The sequence below is a fragment of the Mustela erminea genome, chromosome 20 (genome assembly GCF_009829155.1).
Source record: "Mustela erminea isolate mMusErm1 chromosome 20, mMusErm1.Pri, whole genome shotgun sequence".
In the NCBI taxonomy this organism is placed as follows: domain Eukaryota; kingdom Metazoa; phylum Chordata; class Mammalia; order Carnivora; family Mustelidae; genus Mustela; species Mustela erminea.
Window position 1 is genome coordinate 15,221,189 of NC_045633.1, and position 27,800 is coordinate 15,248,988.

General features: G+C 51.4%; 1 protein-coding gene across 12 annotated transcripts in view; it reads right to left on the minus strand.

The window, feature by feature from the left end:
* The window catches only part of CLEC16A (C-type lectin domain containing 16A), a 207,311-nt gene that overhangs the window by 38,166 nt on the left and 141,345 nt on the right, over nucleotides 1–27,800 (minus strand). For 7 of the 12 annotated variants that reach the window (XM_032327566.1, XM_032327564.1, XM_032327565.1 and 4 more), the window contains 3 exons: nucleotides 17,206–17,357; nucleotides 14,852–15,056; nucleotides 12,976–13,143 (listed from right to left, as the gene is read on the minus strand). In XM_032327566.1, coding sequence (XP_032183457.1) covers nucleotides 12,976–13,143; nucleotides 14,852–15,056; nucleotides 17,206–17,357 — 525 coding nt within the window. The remainder of the gene's footprint in view (nucleotides 1–12,975; nucleotides 13,144–14,851; nucleotides 15,057–17,205; nucleotides 17,358–27,800) is intronic. The other 5 variants (XR_004281804.1, XR_004281805.1, XM_032327573.1 and 2 more) reach the window with 2 other exon arrangements.

Consider the following 27,800-nt stretch of genomic DNA (forward strand, 5'->3'; position numbering starts at 1 on the left):
ATGCCCAAGATTTTATGAATGTCAACTATCTCAGAACATTCTCCAGGATACTAAGGGTAGGGGGGGATGCTCATTCTGTCAACACGGACTCTTCCTGCCTCTGGACTGAATCCAGGATTTATCAGGACCCATTCTGCCTGAGAGGCCGGAGTGTGTGTCGTACCCAGCACCTGAGGCCCAACTGTCAGCCTGTGAAGTCAACGTACTCAGAAAGCCACAACAAAAGGCCACTTGATCGAAGTCGATTTAGCAAGAAAGAAAAGAACACTGAGCAAGAGATAACCTTTTTCTCAGGAAGCAGGCAGAAGCATTACAAAGGGTTGGAGTCTGAAACCAGGCTCAAGCTCTCTGGGACCCCGGGCAGAGGGTCTGCATTTGAGTTTTGCTTGTCCCAGCTGCAAAGGTGAGGTTAACGATGTGAAAGTTTTTACACATTTCTCTCTTTATTTTATAAAAAGCAACTTGCTGAGGGCCTAGCAAGCCCATAGCAGGTATTCAAAAAAGGGGATCCTGGAGCCTTATAAGGTCTGTGAAGTTAGAAGTAGACCACACATGGTACGCACCTGAATTCTTACCAAACTGGCACATATGTTCAGAGAAGTCAGTGCAAATCACCCCCCAAACTTCGTATTTCATGCAGTTGAAGCATCTAATGCCCAAATCTCATGGTGATTTTAGGGGCTGGGGTTCGAGGCAGGCAGCCGTGGAGACAAAGTAAAACAAGTCATCTGCTCCTGATTTGATGGGCTTCAGGCTATCTTTTTGCAGCTACTCTGCAGGTCTAGGAACAGGCTGTTGAAGTGTGAAGCCATGTCACAACACAGCCATTCCTGCCACACTGGGCTAATATTGACTTCTGGCCCTCTGGGAGTCTGAGATGTTGAACAAATAATATTCTGTGTTTCTGCAGAAAAGCACATTCATACAAAATGCCCTGGCCAGACAGTCGCAGATAAAGGAAGCTGTCCTGAGTCATGGGATGCTGGCTAGAGAGAGGAAAGAACTGAAGACAGTCCGAACCCCAGCGGAGAAGCCAGGAGGTCGGAGGAGAACCCCCGGGGGGTGCCATCATGCCATCACACCCTGTCGGCGATGACAAGCCAAACGGAGGGCAGGCCAGCCCTCGGGGGCCCTACGCCCACTCCTGGGAACCTTTCCAGTCATCACAGCTCTTGAAGGCCTCCTGGACAGAACGACATCCACAAGTAACAAGGATTTTGCTAGCTCACAACTTGGGATCATCAGAATGCCCCGGGAAGCGACATGCACACAGAAGATCTACAGAGAAAGTGGGACTCCTTGATGGCCTGCCGTAACTGGCCCTGGAGTCTCTCTCTCCCTCCACCCACATATATTTCATTGGTCACCAAGTCCCATTAGGGCCGCAGCCCTAGACACTTCGGGATTCACTTCACGGTTACTTGCTCCAGGGAAATCCTTGCGCAACGGTGCGTGGAGCGCTCATTCTTTAAGGACAAAACTTGGCCCCAACCTGAATGTCTGCCAGTGGGGACCTGGCTAGATAAACACTGGTTTGCCCACACGACGGACGGCTCAGCAGCAGTAAAAATGAAAACGGGCGCTTTTATGAACTAACAGAAAGAAAAAAAAAAATCCAAGGCGTGCTGTTGAGTGAAAACAGTGATCGTCGGTGTGGAAAAAATACAAAAGCCATGCAACACTGTAGCACAAGCACACTCCTAAGAGACCCCCGGCACATATAGACAGAAAGGTCTAGAAGGAGGCAGAGCAAGCCGAGGAAGGGAGGACCTCCGCAGAGAGGCCGCTTCTCACCCCTGCCAAGGGCAGGGCGCCATCTACGGCACAGGTGCAGCCCACCCGCTGGAGGGCGGAGCAGGCCTTCCGTCTCTTCTCCTCTGCCCTTCCTGACTCCAGTGAGGCAAAACCCAAGTCCCCTGACTCCCCACTCCTTGGCCTTAGTACCTCCGAGGGCTTCCTACTGCTCCCAGGGTACACTTCCAACCCCTCGGCAGGCTGCAAGCCTCCCGCCGTTAGGACCCCCACCCAGCTTTGCAGCCCGTCTCCCCATCACTGCCCGACGCCCAGCCATGCCACCAAAGGTCGCCTGCTCCCTCCTGCCTTCCGTGCATGTTGTCATCACCACAACCACCTCGTTGGCCGCACAACTGTTCGTGCACCCATTCCCACCCCCCGCGCCCTCCCCCCGTCCAGTCTGGTGTGCTCGGCACGCCATTCGTTTGACTCCTAAGAGACCCCCGGAAACACCTGCTGCACACATCCTCTCTCCTGACCTTCTTGGTTTATCTGTCATGTAACTTCCTGGGAACTCCCGAAGTTCTTTGAAAAAATGCCCATTTCTTTGTAAACCTGGGGTCCTCCTCTTCTCTCCCTGGTGGTCCCCTCTCTGGCCGCTAGGTGCTGCTGCGTTTTGAAGAGGCCACAAAGAAATGGGCACAGAGAGGGACTTATGTTGGACCAATGACTGACGCCGCTCTGGGGACACGCAGCACTGCTCTCGTGTCCCGTGCCTGGCTTCTGCTTTGGTTCTTCCCACGCTGTGGAGAGGCCTCATGAATTCCCAACCCCTTCCCCTAGCCGTCTGCACACTCAGCAGTGCCACCTGGTTGGCATTGCACCCTCTGGGATCCCAAGGCCAGCACTATGACTGGTTCTTTGGAAGTGGTACAGCGGTTCTCAAACCCAGTTCCAGGGGGACCCTAGGGTTCCTTACACTAATTCAGAGATATTTTAAAGTATAAATAAAATCAAGGTGGTCTTTTTCCAATTCACAGATACAATTAAGGACTAGGGTCTTCTCCGCTTCTAGGTGTTACCCCCTCAAACCAGACTTCAATCCTTGCTGTTTGCTATCACTTATCTGTAACGAGAGCCTGCGGTTGGTAGGACAGATGACTCAGCAGCAGAAAATAAACATCTATAGGAAAAGGCTCATAAAGTTTTTTCAAATAATTTTATGGGCTTCTCCTCTGGACGCACTTGTGTCCACAGAATACGGTCATGTTCTTCGCTGGTTTCCATGTGCGTGGCTCATGCTATGGGATGGAATACAAGAGTTCACGGGGTGCCCAAAGCACACCTGATTCCCAGGGGTCCACCGCCCAGTCATCTTCGACGCTGAACACGTGGGTTCATGGAGCGGGCCAGGCGCTCTCCCTCCCCGAGCTCAGGTTTCCTGGTCTGCCTCCCAGGGCTGTTTGCGTGGTCGTGCGGGAACTGCCCCGCTCAGGCAAACGTGGAATTAGCCACGGTGGTATCGTGGGGAGCGGGCCTGTTCTGGGCTTCGGTCAGAGATCTCTGCTCTTCTCGGGCCCTGGATCTGCCTCTACGAGCTACGGGGCCTCAGGCACAGACCAGAGCCACAGTCCTCATGGCCCTCTGGCAGGAGGTCAGTTCTGCCTTAGTGTTTTATCAGCACCTGATGAAAAGTCTTTCTGAATGAGCAAATCTACGCAATGGCCGTGTCTCTGTTATTTACAGCAGAAGGAGCCGTGGGTGATTAACTTTGCGCAAACCGATTTAACATGTAGAAAGGGAACCTATTATTTAGGGTCCCGGGGGTCAGGCCTGACTAATAACAATGACAATGAAAAATACTGAGAGCCTAACCTTCGCTGCACACTGCACACGTGTGAGGTGTCCTGCTAGGCACTTATGTGAATTAATTCCTATCACGCTCACGACAGCCTAATGAGGTGGGTGACACTTTCAACCCCGCCTTTTTTTTTTTCTTTTGAATTGTGGTAAAAATACATGTTAAGATTTACCATCTTGACTGTTTTTTAGTGTACAGTTCCGTGGTGTTAAGCACATTCACATTTGTTCTATGAATAAACAGGCACAGGGGGCGACCCAACCGGCCCAAGGCCACGTCACGAGTCTAAGGTCGAGCCAGGACTTGAACCCGAACTGTCTGTTCCAGGGCTGGGCTCAGCCACCTGCTTCTGCGGACTCTCCTCTGTGCAAATGCTGCTGCTGAGAAAAGAGGTGAGAACGACGGGAGACGACACTGGATTTGCTTCACGGACACGTCACCTGGGGAGAGATCTAGTGCCTTCCGTCTTTTCTTGGTGCTCTTCCATTGTTCCCAACTGCCCTATAATACAGGGGCTCGACCCATCCTCGGAAGGCTGATGGTCCCGAGAGCCAACGGGAGCTGCATTCTCCAGGGCGGGCACGGGCGTGTGCGCACACACGGGCGCGCCACCGTGCCACTTGCCCTGACACGTGCCTGCCCGTCTTGCGCTGCCAGCGAGGCTGCCCCCGGGGGCCCGCTGAGCCGACAGAACTTTTCCAAGTGCAGCCAAGGTCAAAGGGCAGAGTGAAGCTGGGGTCTGGTCTCTTCTCCCGAGCTCTAGCATAGGCTCTCTGCTCTCGGCTCCATGAGCGACCTGGGCCGTGTTCCCTGCTCCCCGACGTGCTGTTCTCACCATAAGGCTCCCGGGCACACAGTCACTTTGACAGTTTGAGGTGGGGAATGACCCCGAAAGGTGACGCAACACTCAATTCTTTGGAACTTTCTCCTCCTCTCGGTCTCCACCCCCCAGAAAGGCTCCTCTGGGACCTGAAGGCTGCCTGTGCCAGCTGTGTGCTCCGTTTCGCAAGAGTGCTCCTCAGGCACAGAGTGTCGATTGGGAAGGAGCCCAAATCTGGGGGCACATTCCAGGTGAGGGAACCTTCTGGGCCCTGATTCAGGAACGTGGTTCCTTGTGGGCTGTGTGCTCACACCCTTCTTCGTGGCTGCCCTGGGGGCCCCCAGAAGAGGCGTGGAAAGCGGGACCCTTAGGACTCAGCTCAGGGATGGTTTTTATATGGAACCTGACTCCCACATTACCGACCCATCGGCCTGGAGGCTGCTGTCTTCAACATGACTACCAGAAAGCTTTGAAGAGAGCTCACATCCTGCTGCTTTTGCACTGGCAAGATTTAAAGTCTCATTTCTGCTTTTCTGGTCTTCATGAATCTGTACGAGGATGGGCCTTCACGTGACCCCGAGCTCTACCCCGTCTGGAAGTCTGGAAGTGGTGGCTGCAGGGGAAGAAGAGTGTCCTTGCATATGGCTGCTTTGCAGGTTTATCCCTGCAAAGGTGGGGCTTCGAGCGCGTGGGTGTGGAGCACGGAAGACAGGGACGGGGACTGCTGTGCCTGTGCTAGCGCCGCCACAGCCGCCTGTCTAACGGGGGTCTGTCTCGCCAACCCGACAATCGGGGGTGGGTGGTAGAGCTTTTAGGGCTCGGTCTCCACCAGCGCCGGCCTTGAGACGAATGGGGGCTTGGGGGCTTGGAGGCTTGGAGGCACGGCTCGGGGCCTGCCCCGTGGGAGCCTTGCAGCCTGGGTCCACGCCTTGGCTTCCTGTATGTGGATCAGGACAAGCGCTCCCAGCTCCCAGCACTGCCCACAGCAGAGAATCGGTGCACACCAAGGGCCTGGCGCAGTTCATTCTTCCATTCAGATCTACTTTGCGCTCCCAGAAAGCAGATGATGCTGTCTGTCTGAAACACAACCCCTTTGGGAGCCAACAATGTGGTTTTGCCTGATACCAAGGAGGCCTCAGGTGGCTGTGGGGAGGCCTTTATTTCTAAAATCAGAGAGAGAATTCATTTTAGATGTGTCCAAACGGAGTCAGGAACTAAGAGGTGGTGGGGGTGGGGGCAGCAGTGGCCAGTCAGGGTCTGACTCAGGCCAGTCCGAGTTCACTGCCTCGCTGGCGGGGGGTGGGGAGGCACCTGATGTGACCTTGGGGGCACTTGTTTCTTCACAGGCACAAACGGAAAATGGCAAAACCTCCCTTCTGAGGGTTGTTGGATCAAATGAGAAAATTGCAGAAAGTGCTTAACAGCTCAAAACATCTTGCTTAAAAAAAAAAAAAAAAAAGAAGGAGACCTCAGGGTCAGAATCAAGTTTCTGTAACTCACTGATCCAGGGGCTAGGGTCTTTGGCTGGGAGCTAGAGGCTGGAAGCGGGGAGGAAGGGGACATGGGGCACTGGAGGAAGGTGGCAGGAAGGTTCTCCATCCCGTGTGTCTCCAGAAAGGGCACTCTCCTTGCCTTGGGGAGCTGGAAAGAGAGGACCGGCTCCAGTGTTATAATCGGAAACAAGAAAAAGAATGGGCCTAAAAAATTAGTTTCTGGGAAACACTTTCATGAGATGACATTAGCACCTAGTACGTTATCCCATGAGAGAAGTCAGGACTGAGCTCTATGAATTAAACATTGATTTTTTTTTTGGCTGTCAGTCCGAGGCTTCGTGGTCAGCTCAGCTGGCTCTGAGCACACTGTCATCTTCGCATTCTTCCTGAGTTACTCAGCTGCCAAGGGTTGGCTCTGGAACCGTGTTGCCTTTCCACAGAACTATTAAGTGTTCTGGGTCAGTGACTGATAGGACCGGTTTGTTTGCCTTTGATAAAGATAAGGCTCGTGGAAAGCAGAGCCCTCCCCCTGTGCTTGGGGATTTGCAGGTTTGCTCAGAGGCAGCTGGTGCCCTGGATCCAGGAGGACATGAAGCTGCGGCGAGAAGAGAGTAAAGCAGAGCTTGGCCCTTGCCGGATGAAGTCGGACTGTCCAGCTGGCATCTGAGCCAACAGGTGCAGGAGCCCAAGCCGGGGCGGAGCAGGACAGCAACGCCCCTGCTGCAGGAGATTACTGACCGCTGGGGAAATGAGGCACTGAGCGGTTCACCCAGCCCAGCCTCCATCCAGCAATCCGTGTCCCTCAGCTGCGTTCGAGAGTCACTGAGCACCTGCTCGCTAAGTGTCAGCAGCTGAGGGCAAGACGAACAGGAACCCCAGGGCCTTGCCGGCGAGCGCAGGGCGAGCGACACAGACGACAAATGGGTCAAACTTCGGCTAATGGCAAGGGCTCTGGAGACTGTGGGAAAAACCATCCCAACTCTGATGCAGATATTCCAAAGAACTGGGAACAGGTGTTCAAATAAAAATTTCCAGATGTACGCTCACAGCTCTGCGGTCACCTGGAGGTCAGAACCAGCCGTATGGCCATCAGTGGGTGACAGAACGGATGAACGAGATGTGGTCCGGCCACACAGTGGCTAGCTCGGACACACGCTACAACGTGAAGCAACCTCGCAAACACAACACTACGTGAACGAAGCCAGACACAAAAGGCCATGCAACACAGGATGTATAGGAAACATCCAGAACGGGTTAAGTCCACAGAGACAGAAAGCGGAGCAGCGGTTGGCAGGGGCTGGGGAAGGGCGAATGGTGAGTGCGCGCTCAATGGGCTTTTACATGGTGGGCAATGAAGCTATTCTGGAACCAGCCGAGGTGGTCACGGCCCAAGACTCTGAATGGACTAAATGCCACTGAATTGTATCCTTTCAATATGTTTTCTGTTATGTGAATTTCACCTCAAATAAATAAAAACCATCTGCCGCACAGAGCAGTCCTGGCACAGAGCAGTCCTGGGATGGGTTGGGGCCCCCAGTGGAAGTTCCCCTGAGCAGGTCTCTGAGCAGAGTCCTGAATGCTGAGAAGGAACCAGCCACGCAGAGGGCTCCAGGCAGAAGTCTGGATTAGAGCTGGGAAGCAGGAGAGGGACTGAGCAGGAGGGATGCCCACTCCACGTCACCACGACCTGCCAGGTGAACACCTGAGTGGCCTCTGGGCCAGAAGGAGTCCAGAGTGGGGGGTCAAGGCTGCCCTGGGAGGCCAGAGCCCTGACCCTCTGTCTGGAGACTGCTGCCTACGCCGCCACCACCCCCACCCTGGGGCAATTCTGGGAACAGCTTCTGGTCCATTTGGTGTTTGTGGAAAGAGGCCTCAGTGGTCTAGTTTCAGACACTCCGCCTCCCTTGGCAGATTCCGGCAGTCAGCTGTCACTGTGGGTTGGTGGGACAAGTCCTCGAGGGCACGAACCACGGAAGGCTGCATCTCAAAGGCCGAGTCTAGAGCTGGTCATGCCTGTGCACCTGGACACACTATCTGCTGATGCCCCAGACGCCCCAGCCAGGCCTGCACCTGAGCCTCTACCCTTGGGAGTAGGACACTCTGCAGGGGCAAGAGCCATGAATCTAAAATGGGCCAATACAGAGAATTTATGATTTCTCTCCACGCCCAGTGAAAAAAGAAAAATATACCACAGTGGCTAAGAGGCCTGATTTATATTCTACTTTAGTATCTCTTCCAAGGAAATGGAAGGTACATTTTCATCAAATATCATCATTTACAGCTTGTAAAGGGGGGGGCAAACTGCTCTGTGATGACCACCTGGACTGCAGATGACATCGGAAGATACGTCATAATGGAGCTAGGTCCTCCAGCCACCACCCCGAGGCAGGCGGCCGGAACTGTCTTCTCCACCATGAATTATCCCCCAGGCTGGAGTGGCGGTCCCACATGGCCCCGGGTTTCGCATCTGTGTGGCCTAGGGTGAGGGACACAGAGCAAGACCATTCCCAGAGTGCGGCTGGGGTGGCAAGGGTGCACTCATGGGCCCAGATAGCAGCGGTGGATGCCGTAGCATCAGAGGCCAACCTAATCCGTGCTTCCGATGACCTCCCCGCTCCGCCCCCCACCCCCGGCCCCACACTTTGGTTTTTTGAAAACTTCCAAGTTGAGGGTGAGGAAATTTTGCTTAAGCTCTTCTGGGGGCTCCATTCCCTGGTGTCCCTTCCCTAGTCCAAGCACCACAGACTAAAAAATCCAAGGTCTAGGGCCCCAGAGAGAATTCATCTTTCTGGTGTTCACGCAGGAAGAAGGCATTAGTGGGAACTGCGCCAAACTGTGCAAAGCACAAGTGTGCGCTCATCCTTCATCTAGTAAATACTGAATGAAGGCATAAGGCTAGGTGCTGAGGTACAGCAATAAACAGGACAGACCAGCTCTCCACGGGAGCGGTCTTCTCCATTCGGAAGACGGCAGCCAGGTACCCAAATAGGTCACCCAGGTAAAGAACTGCAGAGAAAATAAATCAGGCTAATGAGGTGGAGGAAGGAGGGGTGAATCAGGAAAGGCCTCTCGGAGGAGGTGGCATGCAGACTGAGGCCTGTGAAGTAGGAGGAGGCAGCCACACACAGATCCGGGGAAGAACATCCAATGAGGAGGCCCTAAAGCAGGAGAGAGGCCAGTGACTTGGAGTAGTTCTCAAAGCATAGTCTGGGGAACCCTGGGGGCCTTCCAGGGTCAGAACTACTCACATAAAAATAGTAAGACAGCGTTTTCCTTTTACATTCACTCTCCCAGGAGTATATGGGGGAGCTTTCCAGAGGGCACAAAACATATGCTATGACAACAGACTGAAAGCAGAAGCAGATGCAGGAGTCCAGCTGCCTTCTATTAAGCCAGATATTACAGAGATTTGCAAAAATATAAAACATGAGGTTTTGTGTTTTATGTTTTTTTGTTTTTTGTTTGGAAAACAGTTATTGTTCATTAAAAACTGTTATTTATATTTACATGTGATGTGTGAGGAGTTTGTTTTTATTTAAAAAAATATGTGAATAAAGTTTATTTCTGTTTTAATGTGTACTACCTGAAATACTAATAAATGTAAACAATATAAGCTATACCTCTTTGGGATTCTTGGTACTTTTTTTTTCTTTTTTTGAAGATTTTACTTATTTATTTGACAGACAGAGATCACAAGTAGGCAGAGAGGCAGGCAGAGAGAAAGGAGGAAGCAGGCTCCCTGCTGAGCAGAAAGCCCCATGCGGGGCTCGATCCCAGGACCCTGGGATCATGACCTGAGCCAAAGGCAGAGGCTTTAACCCACTGAGCCACCCAGGTGCCCCCCTTGGTACTTTTTTCAAGGATCTAAAGGGGATCCCGAGGCCAAAACTTTGAGGAGCCATGACTCAGAGGAGCAGGGGGGCTGGAACAGCTGGGGTATGGGACAGAAGGAAGTCGGGGGGGCGGGGGGTGCTGCACCTGAGAGGCCAGCTGGGGCCAATCTCCCAACAACCACACAAGACCAGAGTGAGGGCTTCGGATTGTATTCCAAGTGCAACGGGAAGCTGCTAGAGGTTGCAGGAAGGGGCACGGTGTGATCTATGTTCTGGAAAGATCTCTCTGGCCAAAAGGGAAGAGGTGAGGCTGGATGTCTAAACACCCCGTAGATAGCCCTGCATGATCGAGGGTGAGGGTGGCTGTGGGGCAGGCTACTGAGACAGCAGGTGGTGAGGAAGGGCGGGGCGGGGAGAGCTCCCCTCCCTCCGTCTGAGTCATGCCGAGGCTCCCGGGTTTCACTTGCTCTTTAGGTCCCATCTCTGACACAGGCCAGTGCGGGAAGGCAGCAAGGTCTCTCTCCCCAAGGGTCCAGAGCACTCGCCCTTGGGAGCACATGAGGGTGAAAGTCCCACTCCCCGCCCCGCACGTGAGCAGCACTTCCAGGGGCTGCTGGGGGCGAGAGACAGGGAAGGGGCAGATGGCCAGCTTCGGCGACTACCTTTGCCTTGCCACGGTCTCAAATGGCTCAACCTCAAATACCCAACCCTGGGTCCAAGTACAGGATGGAGGCATTCCAGCCATGCAGGACCCCCTGCCAGGCAGGCCCAGGCCATGGCAGACAGGACCGTACCCCCAGCACTGGATGAGCTCACTTCTCCCCTGGAGCCCAGGCAGGGTGGGAGAAGTTAGCAATCAGGCATTGTAAAGCCTTCTGCAAACAGAGACACGATTATGCAGATGCCGAAGAATGTGACATTTGGCTCTATTTATTTATTTACACTTGCCTTGTTCCAAAAAGGATGGAACGCTAACAAGGGGCGTGGTTTTCCTCCTTAACCCGTTCACTCCCGAGATGAAATCCTAATGACCCTAAGGAAATAATTTCTTTTTTTTTTTTTTTTTTAAGATTTTATTTATTTGACAGACAGAGATCACAAGTAGGCAGACAGGCAGGCAGAGAGAGAGAGAGGAGGAAGCAGGCTCCCCGCAGAGCAGAGAGCCCGATGTGGGACTCGATCCCAGGACCCTGAGATCATGACCTGAGCCGAAGGCAGCGGCTTAACTCACTGAGCCACCCAGGCGCCCCAAGAAAATAATTTCTTAATAAATGTTATATGTCAGTTATAGCTCAATGACAAAAATCACAAGGCAGTGCTTATAGAAATGTTATAATAAATTATAACTGTGTGTAGAAAAAAAAGAATGAATGAAAAAAAAGGAATGATTTCTTACCAAGCCAATCTATGTTTAACCCAGACTCGTGGCCATCGTTTATTTATATTTACTTAACAACCATCTCTACAGAATGTAAAGAAAACTCGATACTTTTTAAAAAGAATCCTCCAGGGGCTCCGTCAGTTAAGCGTCCGACTCCTGGTTTCGTCTCAGGTCACGATCTTGTGAGATCGAGCCCCACGTCGGGCTCCGCACTCAGCGCAGAGTCTGCTTGAGATTCTCTTCTCCCTCTCCCTCTGCCCCTACCCACCTTTCAAATCAATCAGTCAATCTTAAAAAAAAAAAAATTGTCCAGGCCCTGAAGGAGGCAGAAATCATCTCACATTTCATAGCTGAAAACAGAGGTGGGGACACAGTGGGTCTTACAGACTAAGACTGGTTTTAAGGATGAGAAGAGTCACAGGCAGTGGGTGACGGCATGAACTGGTCCACTTTTCCAGAGTGCATGTTGGGACTACATACGTCAGGAAGGAAAGCCTCCCTTTTGACTGAGCCAAGCCGCTGCTGAGAATTCATCCCCTGATACTCAAGATTTGCAATGGTTACACCAAGGCATCCCAAGGATGTTCTCTACAATACTAGAAGAGCAAAACACTGGAAATGACCCAAACGTCCATCAACGCAACATAATATAAAAGGTCTTCTAGTCCAGCCATACAATCAAATACCATACAAGAGTTAATTATTAATGAACGTGAAGTTAATCTATAATTTAGATGACATGTAACACCAAATTAAGTGGAAAAAAAAGGCAAGGTGCAGAATTACACATATGGTACAACTCCATGTGTAAAAAAAGATAAGAAAATGCATAAAGGGCATAAAATGAACACTTTTAAAATGATAAGCAAGAAACTGTTTACAGTGATTTCTGGGGCAAAAGTGACTCATGTCTCATTTTATCATGTCCTGTTTGGGTTTTTAAAAAATATTGTATATACTTACAGTATATATATATATATATATATATATATTTCTAAAATACATTAATGAAATCAAAGAACAAAGAAAGGATCAACCATGGAGTGAGGGGAAAAGAAGAACCCTGATTTGGGGCAGGTCCTTACGGCCGCACTTAAAATCAACACCTGTTCTTAAATTGATAACTGCTTTCAGACACATTTTGCAACTTATCAATTGAAGTTCGAAACCCTAAATGCTTGCAGGGGACAGCCTGGCCAACTTTCGGAAGTTTTGTAATCAAGGGCAAGGTTCTCTTTCGAGGGATCGGCGTGCACGTGGATTTATTTAAGGCGGACGCACCAGGACAGGAAGGGGAGAGCCCCCCGGCCCTTCTGGAGAAGCAAGCTGCCTTTGAACTTTCTCTTCATGTTTCTCTTTTTGGGAGGGAGGTGGTTTCAAGATGAGCTTGAGAGAGAGTGGGAAGAGGAGCTCCGAGATGGGAGACCGTGTCACGGCCTGTGGGGAGCTCTCCCTTTCCAGGGGCTCTAAGAGGAAGCATGCATGTCATCTCTCTAGTCATCCCACACCGAGAAGGAAACTACTCCCCCACAACCTCATTACTAGCAATCTAAGTATTTCCAAGAAATTTCCAAGAAACTTCTCAGTCTTAATTCTGAGAAGTTCTTCCACATCCCCAGAAAATCTCTGGAAAACCAAACCCAGGTGGCAGAATACCAAAGAGAAAGCCAAGGTTTATTTCTAGGGCTCATGTTTCATCTTGTGCTATGCTTCGACGAATTCTAAGAAATGGGTGCTTCCAGCCGACCGGACTCCGCTAGGGGAAAGGGAAGCTTGCTCGCGCAGGCTCCTGGGACAGCAAGCCGGGACCCCCAGGAGGGGATGAGAGGCGGCGCGGGCTGGGGGAGGCTTACCTGGCACCTTGTCCACCGACGCGAACACAGAGCGCTGCACCGTGGGGTCGCTGCTGCCCCGGCGGCACTGGTCGTAGAAACGGAAAGGCAGGTGCTGGGTGGAAGAGGAGGAGCCAAGTCTAAACCCCAGGACTTCGGTCGTCGGCTGGATCGGGAGGTCCAGGAGGGCTATGTTCAAACAACACCGTGGTTCATGCTCATCGCGCGGGCTGGGGGTGAAGGTGACGGGGCTCTGGATGGGGTGGGCCGCAGCTGGAGTGGCGGCGGCTCTGCTGGCCGCATCACTTGGATGGTGCCAAGTGGGGAGCTGGCAGCCTTGAGCTGGGGAGAGCGGCGTGACCCCAGAGGTCACGCCTGAGCTCAAAATGCATCCGGCGCCTAGCAAGGGTTTCCGACACGGATGCTGGCCAGTCTCCACTTTGGACCTTTGGCTTCCGCACGTGAAAGACCCTTGTCGGGCTTCGCCGCGGGGGTCGTTTCAGACCCCAGAATAAATGGGGCCAATTCTGCCCCGAAAGTTCCCATGTGTATGTGCGCGTGGGGAAGTGTGTTGAGGGCGAACCTATCCGCGTGTGTGCACGTGTATTTATGAGCCTGTGTGTATCTGTCACAGTTGCTGTCCTCCCATCCGGAAACAAATCTCATGACAGAGCAATTTGGAGGGGCTTTTTAAAATCAATTTAAGGAATACCCAAGGCGTTACTTCAAACAGCCACTTTGCGGCATAATTCTCAATTTTCAAATGAAATATTTAGCCTTCGTGCCAGCAGTGAGAAATTGCTTTACATTAACAACAATGACAACAACGACAACATCAACAAAAAACCTTCCGAAAATAAATCCTCAGAGAAAGGACTGAATGATTTAAGTCACTTTGCACATTACAAACTGCTTCTGTAATGATTTCATAGGCCAAGTTTCTGCTAAGTGAGAAATGAAACAGGCACCGCCTGGGACGCAGGCCTGGGCGAACCAACAGGGCACGCGCAGTCAATAACCCAATCCGTGACATCCAGAGACCCAGCCCGCCAAATGTTTATTTTTCGGCAATCCCTTTAGAAGGCGCCCTTCCTCCCCAAGTGGGCTGGAAGTCCTCCCAACGAGCACACCAGAATGACCATTGGTGCTTGGACTGAGAGGCGCTGGTGTCTGGAGGGCGACTATTTATAATCTGAGAAGCTGATAGACTGCCTTACCCCCGGGAATGCCAAGCTGTCAGCCCTGATGAATGGAACACCCTCGTTTTAGGGCCCTGATTTCTAAGAAAGCACGAGCCTTCCTGTAAGGGGCAGCGTTAGGCCTCCTTGCAAACTCACCACAGTGCCTATGACGCGTACAACGACTTCCGAGTTTAGTGCTGGGTCATTGTGGCCCCCCTCGCCAAGCAGGGCTGCCTCTCACGACAGCGGGAGGGAGGGGGGAAGAGACGAGCTCTAGAGTCAGAAGTTCTGCATTTGGGTTCTGTCAACTAGCTGTTTGTGTGACTTTGGGGGGAGTCACCGAGCCTCAGTTTACTCTTTTGAGCAGTGGGCAGAACAGCCTCTACTGATCTTAAGGGTTAAGGATCAAAGGTGGGAGGGGAATGTCCAAGCGTTTTTAAGTATAAGCTAGAAGACTCCTGTGTGCGGGACACCCACATGGACATCTGGGCGCTCGTGGCCTCCTGCTTGGTTAGGGAGGATTCCCCTTCTCTTCCATGAAGCCCCAGAAGCTCTCTAGGAATCAGACACCTGGGGGATGGGGAATTCTGAGCAGATTTTCTGTCCTTTCACCAGAACACAGTGAGCTCCTAGACCCCAGACGACCTCTTCTGGGGGTCTGAAGCGTGAGAGCCCGAGGGCTCCAAGGACAGCCACCAGGGCTGGCCAGCACTCACCGGCTATCCTCTGCATCTTCATGCGTCTTGCCTGGATGCGACCTTTGGCCAGGCGCTGCTTAGCGATGATGCAGCGGATGTGGTCGGAGAACACGAAGGTGGCCTGGAGGATTGGGAAGGGCTTGGAGTGGGGGCTGGACGCAGGCTTGTGGATGGTGATGTTCAAGGCGCGGCTGTCATCCTCCACTCCTGTCACCTGCATGTCCTACGGAAGGGGCCAGAGAAAGGCCATTCGTGAGGTTCGGCAGGAGGGCAGCAGCTCGGAAGCTGTGGGTCAGCATCTCGTCAAGAAGGGGGTTCCCCAAATTCAACTAGGCTTTTGCCCTCAAGGAGCAGCCTCCCAGGCTGGAGTCGAGGACGGGCACATACCAGACCAGGACACGTGGAGAGGACACACACCCAGCACAGGCTCCCTTGGTGTGGGGGCTGGGGCCCTACCCACGAGAACCTGAGTAAGCTAGTGAATAAATGGTGCCCCAGCTTCATCAAAGGGCCATGGGGACTCAAACGGTTGGACTCCAGCAATTCTGACTTCTGAGAAACAACAGATAACAAGGCAAAAATGCCTATGGCCATCTGACCTGATCTTAGATCTATTCACCCATCCACTGACCAGCTTCTTCCTGGCTTCTCTTAAGAAGGGGGCATCTCTGGCACCCATTTGTGTGTGTATGAAGAATTTCTGGTCCCTAAAGGAAAACGCTAGCCCCAAGAAAGGGACTGGGAGGGCCATTTCCGCAGGCATGCAAAAAAAGACGCGGAAGAAAACTCAAGCACAGCAACTGTGCTACAGACGGATCCCCTGGCAAACCCCAGAGTGGATTCTGTGCAAAGAGTGCTTCCCACCAGAGCTTGAGGCGACACAAGATGAAGGCAGGAGACAGGAGGCAGATGCAGAAGTCAGAGGTGCTACAGGAGCTGGGGGAAAGGCTCCTAAGTGAGATGGTTGCTGTTTGTAAGCATGAAGTCTGACGTGGGCTCTTTGGAAAGAAAATCTGCCTTGGAATGTTGCGGTGGGGATTAGATGAGATGTTACACATTGAAAGCGGAGAACCTGGCACACAGTAATGTGCCTGACAAATAAATAGTAACTACTGGAAGGTGACCAAAAGGAAAGGTTTATGTGCCTTTCATTGTCTGATGGAGGACATGTATTAATCCTTCGAGGGAGAAAAACACTTTCCTGACACTAAATTCCAAAGGAAATTGATCCTAAGTCTAGATAAATAAGAAGCACTAAGTCATCTAACGGACAGCCTCTTACATGGGAGTCTGTTTTTAAAAAGAAACATTCTTCATATAGTTTTTCACATCATCCTCTGTAAAAGACATTTTTTACATGGAAAGATCTGGAAAAAGAGGAGGTTCCGACAGCATCTTCAAATACATGGGTGGCTCCCTAAGAGAGTGGGATGTTGCCTGTGCGTCATACCATGCAGGGCTAGACGTTACGGCAGGCCTGAGCAAGACCCTGCCAGCGACCAGAGACTAGTCGCCCAGCAAGGAAATGGGCTGCCTCGCAGCCAGGCACACCTCAGGCCAGGGAGAGCCGGCTGGATGCTCAGGGAGTGGGGGTTCTAACAGGGGTCAGGAGCTGGAAGGCTGTCCCCTCCTGGTTCTTCGCTCCCTTCAGTCAACGAGCTAGCATTCGTCACCCAGCAGACAGACACACATTAAGAAAACCCGAGTCCCAACTTGGTGTTTTGGCATTTTTAGAGCTCATCTCTGCTACAGAGGGAGTGAGGGCCAGGGGACTCTCGTGCCTTGCCGGTGACGACAATCACTTGAGAGGGATTTGGCAGCATCTATGAACAGTGAAAACAGGCACACCCCAAATTCTTGAGAGCTGCCAAGGGAAACCCTTGCTCGAGAAGGAAGGATGGTTCCGTTCATGGCGGACTGTTTGTAGAGGTAAAAAAGCTGGCTGACGTCATTATGCCTTGTGTGGTCATGCAGCAGTTTAAAGAATACTAGGGAGTCTGCCTATACTAACAGGGTTAGCTCTAAGACATAGATTGAATGAAAAAGAAAGTTTAGAATGCGTGCCATGTGACACTACAAAACACACACACACATCCTCTCAAGTATGTGCGCACCATGTTTATAAACAGTACGTGTAATTGTATTTATATGTGCATCTGGGGGAGCACCAGCTCTGGAAGGACCATAGTGACCATGCAGGAGAAAGTTTAAAGAACTGAGGGTTTGGGTCAAAGAATACTTGACCCTTATCTGTGTAGTATTTCAACTTTTTTTTTTCAGTGACAGTCTGCTCACATATTCCTTGTATCCTCGGAAATTAGTTTGGTTTAGAGCTGACCAAGAAGAGCCTCCGGAGTCCTCGGACGTCGTACCTGCAGGAGGCCGGCGAACTTGACCACTCCCCAGCCGAGCCTAGACACGTCGGGTTCCACCAGGCTCATCTGGTAAATATCGACAGCCAGGAAGCGCTGGACCATGCCGCCGTCCTTGGTGATCACTGTGCACGCAATCAGGTCGCTGTTGTCTGGTGGGGAGGAAGAGTGAGAACAAAATGAGGTGCTGTTTGGTGGCCCAGCCTGATGGAGACAGGCTAGAGGGCGGATCTGCGGTCTGGTGGGCAGCAGAGTCTGGTCAGCGCTCGGGTCTGGAGTTACACACCGCGATGACTGAGTGCCCCCTCCCCCACCGCCCCCAAGTCATACTGAGCAACTTTTTTTTTTTTTTTTAACCTTTCTGGGTTTCACATTCCTCATCTGATAAATGGGGATAATGCCTACCCCTTTCAAGGTGACAACTGAATGAAGTACATACAGCAATTAGTACAACGTCTACTAAACACAAGGCGCTCAAACTGCAGCTAAAAACAACAATAACCAAGAATCCGTGTAACATTTCAGTGCTTCCTTGCAGACGAATGGTGGTGGACGGTTGCAATGGTATTTGCCTAAATTAAGCAGAGACAGGAAAACAAGAGTCCCCCGTTTGGTTACAGAACCATCAAGCTTCCAGTCTGGTGTCTGGCAACTCAGAGCTGAGTTTCGCACTATAGGGTGTGTGATCTCGGGCAAGGTCCCGTGAACCACAGTATTCCATCTGTAACATGGGAACGATCTCCCTTCTCTTGAGACCTTTGGTGCTTTAAAGGAGAACAGATCGGTAAAGCATGTAACATAGAATCCTTACTGTATTCTGGGCCCCTTCTCTTACTTGGAAATTACCCCCTAATTCGATATCTAATTTAGTGCCTATCCTTGATGGCTTTCACAATCACCAGAGGAACACAGGACCATGTAATCTATGGCCTGCTTTCTATTTGCTCCAATGGAATCCTCTGCCCCAGTGTTTAAAAAAAGAAAAGAAAAGAAAAGAAAAGAAAAAAAAAGCCAAAAGAGGAAACAACCTAAATGTCCCCAAATAGGGGGGAAATGTTATGATTTTTTCCCCCATCAACGTGCAAACTTATATGCCCACTTAAAAATTATGTTTAACCAAACTCTGAACAGTGGCTGCCTAGGGAGAGGGAAGTGAGAACTCACAGTGGGAATGCATGTATGGGGTGGGGGCATCAGTGGGAGAACAGATGTACCATATACCACTGTACTCCTTGAAATTATTTTTAAATGAGAAGGTACTCAAGACGTACTTTTGAAGTACTTATTAAAAACCAGGGGCGCCTGGCTGGCTCCGTCGGTGAAGCATGTGACTCTTGATCTCAGGGTTTCGAGCCCCATGCTGGGTATAGAGATTACTTAAAAGTAAAATCTTCTAGGGGTGCCTGGGTGGCTCAGTGGGTTAAAGCCTCTGCTTTTGGCTCAGGTCATGATCCCTGGGTCCTGGGATCAAGCCCTGCATTGGGCTTTCTGCTTTGCAGGGAGCCTGCTTTCTCCTCTCTCTTGCCTGCCTCTCTGCCTACTTGTGATCTCTGTCTGTCAAATAAATAAACAAAATCTTTAAAAAAAAAAAAAAAAGTAAAATCTTCTAGGGGCACCTGGGTGGCTCAATCAGCTAAACAGCCAGCCTACTCTTGATTTCAGCTCAGGTCATGATCTCGGGGTCCTGCGATCGAGCCCCATGCTGGACTCCATGCTCACCAGGGAGTCTGCTTAGATTTTTCTCCCTGCCTCTCCCCACTCCAGCGCATTCTCTCTCCTTCTCTAAAATAAATAAATCTTTAAAAAAACAAGTACCTATTAAAAACCCAAGTTGAAAAAATCCTATATATAAATAATTGCAATCATGTTGGAGAAGACTTCAGAATTTTAATTGAAGGATAAAAATTATATGATTGTGGGTGCCTGAGTGGCTCAGTGGGCTAAGGTTCTGCCTTCAGCTCAGGTCACTATCTCAGGGTCCTGGGATCGAGCCCCGCATAGGGCTCTCTGCTAGGTGGGGAGCCTGCTTCTCCCTCTCTCTCTGCCTGCCTCTCTGCCTACTTGTGATCTCTCTCTCTCTCTCTCTCTGTCAAATAAATAAATAGAACCTTTAAAAAATTGTATTATTGTGATTTTACTATATTAAAAAAACAAGTATCCCTACAAAGCAAATGCAAGTGCAGAAAATAGAACTGAAACATGAAGACTTTCTGATTAGAAGAATGCTAGGTGGGCTTTTTTAGGAAGCTTGAATGAGTCATAATTTATACATCCATTTTTAAGTGGACAGTTGGGAGCTTTGGCACATTTACAGCTGTGCATCACTGCATTCCAGCTGTGGGACACCTGTGTCACCCCAATGAGGTCTATCGACAGCCTTGTAACCAAGTATGTGACTTAGATGTATTGGCCGTGGGTGGGTGGGGGAGGGGAGGGAAGGCAACACAGAGAGTAGAAATCCTGGCCCCAAACGCTGATGAGGACAAACCTGGGCTCTGGTATTCCCCAAGGATTCCACCACTCTCCATCCCATCCCGATTTTTACTTTTCCTTCAGACCTACAGAGGACAGGTAAGTCTTTCGCCTCTCTCGGCACCGCCTCCACAAATACAGCTCCGTTTAACGATCTGAAGGCTAATCTGTTTGGGATTAGAGCTTCACGGGGACGTCTTTGGGTGCACCCTCTGGGCTCTTTAAGGGTTCCATCCTTCTGTGTGTTCTGCCCAGGGCCTGCGCGCCTAGGACGGCCAGCCGCACCTTGGCAAACACCAGCATCAGGAGGGATTAACTCTCTGGGTGGTGTTGTCTTCTTATTCCGTGGCAGGAATCTTCCTCCCTTTCCCAACCATGGACCTTCAAAGATTTCTAAAAATTATGTCATCCAGAATGTCCAGTGAGTGCCCTGCTGGCAGATAGGTAGCCCTCTGTAATCAGAAGTGAAGACAGTCTCTTCACTCCTACCGGCATGTTCTCTGGGGCACGTGGTTTATTTTCTTTAGGCAGAATTTAACACATTTTCCTCAAGGACAACCTCTTACCTTTTTAAATAGAAAACAAAACCATAAAGGATGCCTTTTCTTTCCTTTTTCCCTCCCCCACTCCCGCTCTCTAAGCAGGACTCCTAGGATTTCTTCTCTTCCCCCTTCACATGAGATGGGCCCCTGAGGATGTGACCAGGGAAAGCAGGCGAGCCATGCGTGTAGGGGTCAATGTGCTTTGTAGGTAGGCAACCCCTCATAAACCCCTTGGACCCTAAAGGCACCAGGGGGGAAAAAAGACCCACCACCTCCATCACTAAGAACAAAAAAGGAAGGACAAAACCCCAAAGGGGAACAACTTTCAGAAATGCAATTGAGACATCAAACCCCCATTAGGGATTTCATAAGAAAACTAAAAGGCAAGGGTCCCCAGGGAGCAGGACCTCAGCAATGAGGGAGCCTCTGGCTTTTCAGAAGCTTTGGAACATTTAGGGATAAACAAAGGCGGCTTCCTCCACGGAGACCAGGGAATGCTTGCGGGGGTGGGGGGGTGTTCATCTGTGAGTCTCTTGATGTCATCTAGGAGAACTCCTTCCCCTCCCCACCTAGGGCCTTGGCTGCTCTCACGCTGGCTATGGACAGGAGCCCTGCAGACAGGGCTCCTGCTCATCTCTGGACGGCCATGGTGTCTAGGGTGGAGGAGGACCCAAGGAAGACCTACTGAACAGAACCCAGTTCTGCCCATAGAATAGTCCTATGCCTGGTCCCTTTATGCGGGCATCCTGGATTTTGCTCTAAGACAGAGGAGCCTGGCCAGTGCTTAGGTACTGGGAGGGACGTGGGGACATGGGGAGGACTGTCAGGGTGTGTGACAGCCTCATGAGCCTCCCTGTCTGACTCCCAGGAGTGGCCTGTGGCCTGCACACTGGCGCCGCCCAGATCCCACTGCCCATCTGAATCCACTGGGGCCCTCCCCCACCAACTTCAGTTCCAAAGGGGTAGGGCCTAGGATTCTAGTTTAAAAATTCTCAGCAAATCGCCAGACGACAATATAGGACAATCTCCACGCGATCTCAGGGGCAGGGAGGAGTTTCTTTAAAAAAGAAGAAAGAATCAACATGTACCAAAAAAATAAATACGAGATGGGGAATCTACGTCAAAATTGAAACTTACATAAAACAAATGACTTTACAGACTCAGTGAAACAACTGGAAAATATCTCCAGGAGCCAGAAGATCTTGCAGCAAGATCTTGCAGAAGGACTCCCACAGGCCATTCACAGACAAGAGAACGGAGACAGACAATGAACACACACCGAGGTGTTCAACCTCACACGAAAACCAGAAAAAAACTTAAACAAGGTCTCAACCTTCTACCCATTGACTGGGAAAAAGGAAGGTGTTGGTGAGGACACGGAGAAGCCGGCATTCTCAAACACTGCCAGCGGGAGAACAGGCTAACAGAGCCACTTTCAAGGGCACATTACCATTGTTTATTTAAACTGAAACTTTCACACCATATGACCTGGCAAGTCGTATGTTCCCAAGAAAAACAAACACGAGCGCCAAGAGGCATGAACAAGGATGTTGACAGCAGGATTTGGGTCTACAGTGACCCAAATCTCCCACAACAAGAGAAAGCCTAAAAAAATGAAAAGCGCATGTCCACTGAGTGTACAACCAGCCAGAACAAGGAATGACTTAGATCTCTGGCTATTTCAACACTCAGGTGAAGCCCCAAGAACACACGGCGGAGTGGAAAAAGCACGTCGCAGTAGGACGCGTGCAGTAGCACATGTAGAGTAGAGTGCTATTTGGGTAAAATCAAGCCTCACGGAACCAGGCTATCAGGTTTCTATGGGTTCCTGCATGTGGGTGTAAAAGAGAAAGTTAAGAAAATGTATGGCAGGGTACACAGCCATCGCCTTTTTGGAGGGGATGAGGTGGGATTGGGGAGGTCAAGGTCATGAGAGTTTAAATGCAATGTTCTGATTTTTCAAAGGAAAAGGGTGTGTTGTCTGTGCGCTTAAAATTCAACCAAGAGAAAAGTGAATCTCTTTCCACACTCCTGCACAAAGGGCCTCGGGTCCTTTGGGGCCCGGGCTGAGCTGTAGGCCAGCCGCCTCTGCCTGATCTGGAAGGTGGTGACTATTATCACGCACAGGGCCATGGTGGGAAGCTGGGTCTCTCTAATAGCACCTCTTGGTACACAGGTGTGCACATTTCCAAACTGGCCAGACGTGAGCGAGCGGAAGAGTTCTTGCCATCAGATGCTGCGGTCCTGGAGACATGGTGGGCCTCTGTGATTGCCTGGACCAACGGAGCACCCATCAATGTGATCCTTCGTAGCTTCCAAGGCGAGGTCACCAAATGCTTGGCACCAGCCTGCTCACCATGCCATACGAAGTCCAAGGACCATGGAGACACGTGCAGGGACAAAGCAAGACCTCAGGCCCAACTTGCCAGCCCCCAGTTGAAATCACACGCAGCAGAGATATGCCGCCGAGCCCCAATGGGCCAGTTAGAGATCTGAGAGCTAAATGAATGACTCTAGATATTCTAAGGCACTACCTTTTGAGGTGGTTTGTTACTCAGTGATTGAGAATTGCAAAAAGCCATTGTTGTGATTCACTGTACTTTAGTGCTGTACCCGGGTTCCCCTGTAATGCTAGATTCTTCCGGCACCACCACGGGGCTATGCACCACGTCATGGAAGACTAATCTGGAGAAAGAGCTCAGGGCTGGCCGTCTGGAATGCAGAAAAGGTTCTGCAGCGCTTCCTGGGATGAAGGGAAAGGAAAGGCAGCCGTTTTCCAATAAGAGGTTACGGCGTTGACAGAAAACAGGAGAGAAGAACAGGCATGAAGGAGCCATCTTGACCTGACGGGCAGACTTGGGAAAGCACCTTGGGCTTGGCGCTGTGGGGCCTGGGTTTAAATTCCAGCTCTGGCCCTAACGATGATGGGACCCTAAAGCCACTCCCCTCTCTGGGTCCTGGGTTCCACCCTTATGACACTGGACCTGGGACCTGGTGGGGCCGTCGAGTGGACCGGAGAGAGGCCTGGAACCATGCCCCATGCAGTGCCCAGTGAGCGTCATGGACACAAGCCATGTGGCCCTCACCAGCAGTGGCCGGAGCTTGGCCGCACCCTAACTTTCTGGAGCCCTGACTCTCTCGACTCAGGGCCCTTGTGCCCGGGGCAAGGTCGAGCTGTCTGAATGCAGGCTCTAGACCGAGGAAGGCTCTTCAGAGGGAGAAAATGATTCATGGTTTTTGGGTGTTTCTCAGAACTCCTGTGGGGTCATACGTAGGTGAGCTACGCAGGCCAGTAGCCTCTCCGAGGGGCCCCCGCCCTGATCCCTCATCTGTGGTCGTCTCACCCATCCCATCTCTTTCCACCGTATCTACGCAACTGACCCCCGACTGCGCCCCAATGCCCGCCAGTCCCCAACTTCCCATCCGCCCTTTTCTTCCAGGTTGAGGCAAGCTCCCTACCTAGCCGGAAGGCCCTGGAGGGCAGGGCCCCAGCCGGTCTCTTCACTGCTGTAGCCCCAGGAGGGTTCTGGCAGCAGGAGGCAAAGAAAAAGTATCTGTCGAAGAGCTGGAGGGGCTCTAAAGACTTTTGGTCCCCCCATGTAGAGACAGAAGACTTCCCAACCACTGTCATTTCAGCCTCAGGGCTGAGGCCTTCCTCCACGGCTCTTTCTGACAAGCTATAGCTCATTACCGAGCGATAAATGGGGCTGATTGACTTTTGCTGTATTTAAATAATCCCTTCATAATAAAATATGGATGCCAATACCGTAATTTAAGTCTTGGCGTTGGTGGCTCCAAATGCATTTAGAAGCGAAGTCTTTATCCTTACAGTGGGATTTCTAGGCCAGCTGAATTTCCAGAGCTTTGAAATCTAATACTCTGGGCTTTAGGGTCAATTCTTGGAATACCACCACAGCTGGAGTTTAGATTAGCAACTCTGTAACACTACCGAGTTTCCCAGGCGCATGCTGTTAACTGGAGGTCAGGAAGGACTTAGGAACAGGGAATCTGGATTCCTTGAGAACGGCAGGCCACCCTGGGATTCCTAGATACCAGTCCCATTGTCAGACTTCACAGCTGATAGGAGACCAGGATTCCTTTGTGCGTAGACAGCCATGCCACCGCTTTTGCCTGGAGTGCGTGGTTCTGCTCCCTCTGTCCATCCAAGTGTGGGCTGGCTTTCAACTCCAGGAACAGCAGGTGTGCCTGGGGTCGGGGAGGGAGAACCCGTACCGGCCTACGGGCCCTCGCACAGCTCGCTAAGACAACAGGATCATGGACTCTCCCCGCAGCTGCTAGCTCTGTCCAGTGGGGATCTGGTGTCACAGCAGCTTTGGTTCTCTGCAACCACATCCTGGAAGACTGTCGGGGCTGGCTTTTTGGATAAAGGAGACTTGGGATAAGGGATCCCAGTTTTAAGACTGCTGCCGGCACCCTAACAACCTATACGGAGCACTGCTCTATGCCCGGTGCTGAGCTCCCCCCTATACGTTCCCCAGATGCTGTGAGGGGGGATCACCTTACAGGACAGCAAGTACCATCCCAAGGGCACAATGGCTGCTAAGGACACGGCGAGATAGGAAGCCAGAGCGCCCACGTGACCTGAACAATGTGAGTGTAACCTGGGGTCCAGTTGTCTGGCCAGCGCCCAAGAGAGGACTGAGCCTCATCTCCACTGAGAAGGGGGTGTGCCTGACCCAGGCTGGCTCTTGAGAACACAGGATGCCAGCAGGCTCTGGCAGGAGGACAGTCAAACAGCCCGAGATCTGAAGAGGCTGGCCCCGGGGCGTTCTGATCTCACGGTGGCTGACTTTGCCATGTGCTCCTGGACTGTCCCTGACAGATTCCCCTGCACCGGGCACTTGGTGGCCCCGGCAGACCGAGGCCCTTCTCTAGCTTGGGGAAGAGCTGCTTCTCTTCCACCCCTGAGGGTTCCCTTTCCTGGCACAGAGGGAAGATTCAGACTAGGTGTCTGTGCCTCCCCTCAGGCTCTGTCAGGGAGCAGGAAACAGGCAGAGCAAGGCAGGCCGAGCCCAGGGCCTCCTGGAACCTCCAGACTCATAGACAGACGGCAGCCCTTTGGAGCTTCCCAGCACTCTGGGAATGGGCCTGTGTGAGACACAGAAGGGACTCTGGGGGCAGTGAATAAAGCTTTGATGGTGGCTCCAGGGAAAGCCAGCTCTGAACGGCTCCCTAATGACAGAATGCAACCGAGGGGAGAGGCCGTAACTGGCCAGTAAGGCATGACTGGGAAGCAACTGATGACTCACTGGGCTCTGAGTGGCTCTCTGGGAGGTCTGGGGGCAGAGGCAGGCAGCGGCCTCGATTGATAGTCCATCCGAGGCCTGGTGGGAAGGGGCGATCCATCTCCCGAACGTCACTACTCCATCAACATCCACTACCAAAACGACAATGATAGCTGTCTCGGGGCAAAAGGAAGTTGCTCACCCAAGTTTCCTCGGGAGCCACCCCGAGGGCTTTGAAAAGGGGGTCTTGTCCTGGGGAGACAGGAACCAGGCGTTGGTAAATGGTACAGATCCATCCGAGGACAGTGATCTTGTCAGCAACCCCAGCCCTTCTCGAGCCTGATGCGTGCCAGGGGGACACTCCAGGCCCGGCCCGTGACGCTCTTTAGTTCGACCAGGAACGCAACTCAATTGCTCCCACTTAGGGTGTGAACGAGCACACTCAATTAGGTTGGCTGCTTCTCCTGACAGGCAGATCAATCCTTTGAAGAAAATTAAGTAACCATTTCTCCATCAACCCACGGACAGATTATGGGTTTATTTGCTCCAAGTAGCAATCAATTACTCTGTCTTCTTTGAAGCTCCCTAAAGCTTTCCTTCCCAGCACAGCTTGGGGGCCGTTGTAAAGTGCGAGGCTTCCTGGATGGAGAGTAGGTCTTGGCACGTTTCTACTGCCAGGCACAGGAGTGAGCTCTCTCCAAGGGGAGAGGAGAAAAAAAAATGTACTGGGACTGGTCTTTGGATTTGCAAAGGGGAAGAGTAATCAGGGACACAGATATTAGGACATGGGCTAGAATCCGGTCGCCCAGGGAAACTGGGCCCTCGTGCTGGCTCCAGGATTTCTAGAAATCCTAGCATGGTCTCCTCTGCCACTTTGCAGGTGTGCTGACCCTGGGAATGAGACTGTGCTTCGCTTGTCTCATCTGTAGGCCAGGGTAACAGAATGGCTTTATTTATTTATTTTTTAAAAGATTTTATTTATTTATTTGACAGAGATCACAAGTAGGCAGAGAGGCAGGCAGAGAGATAGGAAGGGAAGCAGGCTCCCTGCTGAGCAGAGAGCCCGATATGGGGCTTGATCCCAGGACCCTGAGATCATGACCTGAGCAGAAGGCAGAGGCTTTAATCCACTGAGCCACCCAGGCGCCCCACAGAATGACTTTATAGCTCCATTTTGTGCTATGCGAGCGGATGTGTTTCGGGAGAAGGGTAACTGATGCCTTGCAATTTACTTGACTTTGTAATGCATCAAAAATAGAAAAGAAAGTGTTGATGGATGGCATAGATTCGTGATAAAATGAGTGGAGGAAGATGTGAGCAGGAGAACACTGGTGTTAGGCAGAGCAGAAGGCTGGTCACTGTACAAATCTTTCAACTTGGTGGTACCCCTGACTCCTTTCAAAATGAAATGTTGATGGCGGCGGGGTGGGGGCAGGGGGAACGGACCTGTTAGAATTGTCAGCAAAGTCAAACAAGCGCACAGCAGTGCCCAGGACACCAGGGGCCGGGCAGACAGCGGCGCCTGGGATGCAATCATTCACTCTGCCCTCCTGTAGATCACACTCTGTGTGCTAATTCTAGGATTTCCTCCCTGCGAAAACCCATTGGGTACCCGCATTTGAACAGCGGGGGGTTAACAGGAAGAGTTTGGACTGAGAGTTACTTATGGTGCTCTCTCTAGTGATTCTTAATCTTGCAGAATTTTCACACCACCCTGTGCATTCCAGGGCCAGCAAGGACGCTATGTGGGTGCTGACTTGTTGGTCTGGTGGATAAAGGTCATGGTATAGGTCATGTGTTCGTTTGGCAGTTATTTGAGGAATGATGGGTCAGCATCTTGGTGCCTGTCAGTGGGAAGGTAATGGTGCTGTTTTCAGACAGGGAAGCCGATGGCTTAGGGAAGCCAGCCCTCTGTCTCAGGTGCCCACGGGCTAGCGACAGTGCTGGGCGTGGGCTCAGCGCCATCTGCTTCCAGAAGAGGGGTTTTCCAGGCTACTTCCTTTCTTTTGCTTGAAAAGCACATGCCATGCCTAGTAAAAGAATGTGACCTCTTTTCACAAAGTGGTCAAGAAAACCCATCACGTCTTCATCTCCCCCCACCCCTTGAGGATTTCAAGAGACTTTGTTCTTGGGAGAACAAAGAGTGAGAATTTGCTGTTTCTTGTTCCCTTCTGTCTAGACGTGTGTGTGGGGACAGAGCCCTGTGACTGCTCCAGTCCCCATAAGGACCTTTCTGCCACTTGCCAAAGCTTTACTCCCCGTTCCTTCTTCGTACTAAACAAAGTTCGCAGACGCACAGCTTGGCGAACACGTAATTACCAGAAGCAGAATCCCA